This window comes from Schistocerca americana, chromosome 6 (assembly GCF_021461395.2).
Source record: "Schistocerca americana isolate TAMUIC-IGC-003095 chromosome 6, iqSchAmer2.1, whole genome shotgun sequence".
Classification (NCBI taxonomy): domain Eukaryota; kingdom Metazoa; phylum Arthropoda; class Insecta; order Orthoptera; family Acrididae; genus Schistocerca; species Schistocerca americana.
Genome location: NC_060124.1, coordinates 592242625 through 592248467, shown reverse-complemented (window position 1 = coordinate 592248467; position 5843 = coordinate 592242625). Strand labels below are relative to the sequence as shown.

The following is a 5843-nucleotide window of genomic DNA, read 5'->3' as shown; positions in this document are numbered from 1 at the left end:
CAAACTCGTGAAGAAACCACAGCAACAGTAGATCAAAATATATCTTCTGTCGGAATATAGTGTTAGGAAACTTCATCAGTACTGATTCCAAGGAAAGCTTGCTTTATTACCAGTCAATAAAGACATAGATATAGAATGGAGAATCAAAACCGCATCATTGAAGAAGCCCTAGAAGCACTTGGTACAAGGAAGAAAACAGATGGGGAAAACTACTCAATTTGGAACACAGAAATTAAAGAAGCGATTAAACAACAACACATAGCTTGTATGAAGTTTCTACAGATGAAAACGTCAGAAAGTTTGCAGACGTACGAAATAAAGCGGAATGCTGCCAAACAATTACCGTGCAAAGCACACCAACAGTCATGGGACCCATTCATAAGCGTCTTAGAACACGATGTACATGGCAGACAGCAATGTGCATGCGAGGTCATGAAAGCCCTCAACAAGGAAGAAAAAGACGCTGTCTCACTAAACATTATTAGCAATGCATAAATTATACAGATATGTGGTGTACACCGAAGGCTGAAAATGACACTCGAGGAGGTATGTACAATGAATCAGTAGATGCAATTACTACAGACGAACTATAACACGCCTTGAAAGGCATGAAATATAGGAAAAAAGAATAGATGGAATACACGCAGAGATAATTAAATATAGAGGGTTACCACTAAATAAGGCTTTAAAATTAATAAATGATTGTTGATCGAAATGTAAGAGTGCCAGATCATTGTATATAGCAGAAGTAATGTCTTTCCAGAAAATGGAAACAATGATTGTAGAAGCTATTGCGGCATAAGTCTTCGAAACACTGGCTACAAACTGTATAGATAGATCAATAACAACATGCAGAATATTACAGAAACTATTATTTCTGAAGAACACAATGGTTTTAGGTCGTTTGTGCACAGTCATTGTGGATGTAATTAAGGACTTGATAGGAAAAACACGGAATTTAATGCAGAAACCCATAGGGCCTTATCAATCTTCAGAAGGCCTTTGAACGTGTGAGCCATGATATCCTATGGAAGATTATGTCCGAACATTGATATACTTACCACCTAACAGAGTTAGTGAAAAGTCTTTACAATAGCACATGCATTGCTATGAACACAGGTAGGAATCGATTAGAAGACAATTATTAACCAAGGCGCTAGGCCAGCCTTAGTGGCCGAGCGGTTCTAGGCGCTACTGTATGGAACCACGCGACCGATACAGTTGCAGGTTCGAATCCTTCCTCGGGCATGGATGTGTGTGATGTCCTTAGGTTAGTTAGGTTTAAGTAGTTCTAAGTTCTAGGGGACTGATGTCCTCAGAAGTTAATTCCCACAGTGCTCAGAGCCATTTGAACCAAGGCGTTAGATGTGGACTATCACCAACCCTTTTCAATACTACAATGACATTATCCCAAATGTAAATGTAAAGTAAACAAAGGAATTAACATAACGAATGAGGAGTATCTGAATGTACCTCAGACTGACCTCCAAAGATCAGTGTACCAGCTAACAAGGATGAATATACAAGCTAAGCGAAATTAACAAGAAAAACAGCTTTTGAATTTCTAGTAACAAAACAAAAATGACATTCTGAGGAAAATCTCCAGTCAGGTCAAAAAATTTTTTTAGATAATTCAGTTTTAGAACAAGTGTCTCAACTCTTATTTAGGCTGTGTTGTAAGTTTTGATTTGGAACCTGATATTGAAAATAAAATACAGAAATGTCAAGCCCTCTGTGGCACCACTGGGCTATAAAGCACAAAAAGAAACCATCATGATATTCTATAAAGTAGTCGAAAGTTTGGTTACCTAAAAAAACAAGGGGTTCCTAAGAAAGACAAAGAGCTGGCCAAGAATATGATTAAAAACGAAGAATTAGAAGAGAAATATTTTCTTCATGAATGAAAAAGTAAAAAAAAAAAAATCGTCAAGATTGGAAGCTAACACCTCATGAGAATTCCAGGTCACAGAATTCCTCAGACGATCGTGAACTACAAGCAGAATGGGAGATATTGGAAGGCCTGGGAAATGGTGGGTATGATTTTGTTCGAGAGGTCGTAACAGGCAACAGCCTCATCCTTCAAAGGATGATGATAGTGTGTGTAGGGGTCTTGTAGGATCTCTTTGCTTGAAACAGCTTGAATACGTGCATAAAAATCACTCTTAGGTGCAGCTCCATCATGTCATTGAGTGACAGAAATTTAAATTACGTTTGGTAGTCTTTTCTTAATGTAGACCAACAAACAATACGCGACCATATTTTTACAGGTTCGAAGCCTAGGAACATTTAGTATACGTTACCGCCTAAATAGCACTGAATGACTATATTTGTTTCAGTTTTCGAATACCCTTCAGGCATTATAACAAAATGAAAGGGCTTCTTTCACTTCCTATGAGACATTCTAGCATATTGTTACCGTTCTAAGAATTTTAGCCGGCCGAAGTGGTCGTGCGGTCAAAGGCGCTGCAGTCTGGAACCGCAAGACCGCTACGGTCGCAGGTTCGAATCCTGCCTCGGGCATGGATGTTTGTGATGTCCTTAGGTTAGTTAGGTTCAACTAGTTCTAAGTTCTAGGGGACTAATGACCTCAGCAGTTGAGTCCCATAGTGCTCAGAGCCATTTGAACCATTAAGAATTTTATTTGGTGTATCGTAAGGTGTTTATTTTTCCCTTTTAGATTCTCATTTTTCCTAAGACGGATCCTTCCTTGAAAGTTCCAATGGAAGGAAAAAATTTCTGATTTGCACTATCTTTCTACTCATTACGAACTCTTCGAACAAGTCCCTTGAGAGCTGTGTATCGAAGTAAATCGGCAGTCGCTTCCATCCCACCTTTTTCTTATAGGTCTAGAACATATCTTTCGTCTAGTAGAGCAGCAACCGTTACATTCCACTCCAACCTGTTACTTGCAAATTATAGAACACGCGAGCATATAATCCCTTAACTACAATTGCAAACCTTGTGCTTGAAGTATCAGGATGTAAACATATTCTGTCATGTACCAGTACAGTTTTACTGTTCATCAGAACGTCAGTTCGGAATCAGAATGGATGCAATTCATTGAGTAACTACAAAGAGTTCAGTAGATGACAAAATGCATAGCACTGTTTACGGGATTACCGAAAGTTTGTGACTCCCACCATTCTGCTTTGACTCATGACGTTATAAAGATACCGGAAATCCGGTTTTCAAGCATAAAGAATATGTCCCTCATAGTGCCACTCATTGCATCCGCGAACAAACCTAAGTAACATGCGCAATAACGACTACTAAAAAGTCATTAACGAGCCAACCACGAGAAGCAGGAATTCTCAGGGGGGGGGGGGAGTGGGGGAGGGGGGGGGGAGACAAAAGGCTGTATGAATAACGTAACTTTCCAGACAAATATTAACCCTAAAATCAAGCACACGAAAATCTGCACAGTAAGCAAAATCCAAACACGCAAAACCAATGGCATTGTAATATCGCTTGACCTGTATTGCTTGAACCAAACCCTCGGTACCAGAAACGCACACAAATCTCCAGAAATCGATACAGCATATTTCACTTGGTCTATACAGCAGAAAAAAGAAAGCCCATAGTGACAAAAAAACACTGAAATCGTCAAACCCGTTACGTAAACCTTCAGTTAACATATATAACACAAAGTCCACATTTTAACTATAACTCTCCATAGTACAAAAAATATGACCAACCAACGACGGTAAACCGTAGTCGACGACACCTACCAACCACTATCTAACAACTGCCAAATACTAACAAGAAAACACCTTCAATTAATGGAAATAATCGTCTGCTATTGGACGAAATAGTTGCTGGAAACTTATCACAGACAATTTCTTCTCCCACTGCAACTAGCAATGACTTGCTCGTAAATTTCATTATCACAGACAATGAATTTTATATGCATTCCCTGTCCTCTTCCCGAAAATTCAGAAAACTACTTATGCGACATTTGGTGAGTTTACAAGCTTTTCTTCTCACAGCCTTCACCCAGAGCCTTTAGAGTTGGATGGATACGAAATCTGAAGTCAGATGACGGAAGGAAAACCTCTACTGCGAAAATAAATAGCGCAGCCACTGCTGACTAATATAAAACCAACCATCTATCGAATCCAAACACGCAAAATAATGATGTAAAATGTTCATTTTTGATGTTTACTGTAAAAAAAAAAAAAAAAAAAAAAAAACAAATATTCGCAAAGAGCAAGCTATTATACAAGTTATCCCAGAGGGAAGTTTTAATGAGTGGATGATATCGACATACCATCTATTTTCATTTTACATGCATAACATGTTTACAAGAACATCAATTAAAACATTAACATTCGTTTTCTTAAAACTTAACATCCCTGTAAAATAGAATTTATAAGAAATATCAGTTCACTTACCATGGCTGTTAACTTGGTGAGAAACTCCACTCCCAAATAGCAAATAGGTGAACTCCAGCAGCAAAAAAAAAGAACCTCCAGCAGCAAAAAAACAACCTCCAGCAGCAAAAAAACAACCTCCAGCAGCAAAAAAACAACCTCCAGCAGCAAAAAAACAACCTCCAGCAGCAAAAAAACAACCTCCAGCAGCAAAAAAACAACCTCCAGCAGCAAAAAAACAACCTCCAGCAGCAAAAAAACAACCTCCAGCAGCAAAAAAACAACCTCCAGCAGCAAAAAAACAACCTCCAGCAGCAAAAAAACAACCTCCAGCAGCAAAAAAACAACCTCCAGCAGCAAAAAAACAACCTCCAGCAGCAAAAAAACAACCTCCAGCAGCAAAAAAACAACCTCCAGCAGCAAAAAAACAACCTCCAGCAGCAAATAAACAACCTCCAGCAGCAAATAAACAACCTCCAGCAGCAAATAAACAACCTCCAGCAGCAAATAAACAACCTCCAGCAGCAAATAAACAACCTCCAGCAGCAAATAAACAACCTCCAGCAGCAAAAAAACAACCTCCAGCAGCAAAAAAACAACCTCCAGCAGCAAAAAAACAACCTCCAGCAGCAAAAAAACAACCTCCAGCAGCAAAAAAACAACCTCCAGCAGCAAAAAAACAACCTCCAGCAGCAAAAAAACAACCTCCAGCAGCAAAAAAACAACCTCCAGCAGCAAAAAAAAACCTCCAGCAGCAAAAAAAAACCTCCAGCAGCAAAAAAACAACCTCCAGCAGCAAAAAAACAACCTCCAGCAGCAAAAAAACAACTCCAGCAGCAAGAAAAACAACTCCAGCAGCAAAAAAACAACTCCAGCAGCAAAAAAACAACTCCAGCAGCAAAAAAACAACTCCCAACAGCAAAAAACAACTCCCAACAGCAAAAAACAACTCCCAACAGCAAAAAACAACTCCCAACAACAAATAAACAGCTCCGTTCAACAACAACAACTCCCGCCAACAACAACAACAACAACTCCAGCCAACAACAACAACTCCCGCCAACAACAACAACTCCTGCCAACAACAACAACTCCCGCCAACTCTGTACAAACAACTCTGCAATACGCGATGTCTACAAGAATAACCAAGTAAGACGAATAACCCGCAACTGTTCGTATCATCCGTTGCAGCCGTCAGGCAGATCACGTGACTCGATAGCAGCGCCTCTCGCGGCGCCCCAACAACCGACCGTCTAACAAATTGGCTGTGTGTTGGTGTTTTGACTGACCGACCGACAAAATTTCATTTTCGGTATGTCGGGCGCGTCCGACCAGTCGACAGCCGACCGAAGAAAATGTGTCGTGTGTAGCGCGATCGTGCCAACCGCATGAGTAGAACTCCTGTTTTGACACAGCTCTCGGAATTAAATACTTTTGTAATATATATTTCGACGTCCTAGGCGGACGAAAATT

At 39.8% G+C, this 5843-nt stretch overlaps 1 protein-coding gene across 1 annotated transcript; it reads left to right on the top strand.

The window, feature by feature from the left end:
- The first annotated feature begins 506 nt into the window (after positions 1-506).
- On the top strand, positions 507-5627 carry LOC124620314 (transcription factor SPT20 homolog). Its single transcript, XM_047146987.1, has 2 exons — positions 507-546; positions 4453-5627. The coding sequence occupies exons 1-2, from the start codon at positions 507-509 to the stop codon at positions 5625-5627; spliced, it is 1215 nt and encodes a 404-aa protein (XP_047002943.1).
- The last annotated feature ends 216 nt before the right edge of the window (positions 5628-5843 follow it).

Bases quoted from the DNA above. Each gene is read 5' to 3' on its own strand.
- LOC124620314 (XM_047146987.1), top strand. From the start codon at position 507: ATGTGGTGTACACCGAAGGCTGAAAATGACACTCGAGGAG. The intron at 547-4,452 runs GTATGTACAATG...GAACTCCAGCAG, and splicing joins TGAAAATGACACTCGAGGAG to CAAAAAAAAAGAACCTCCAG.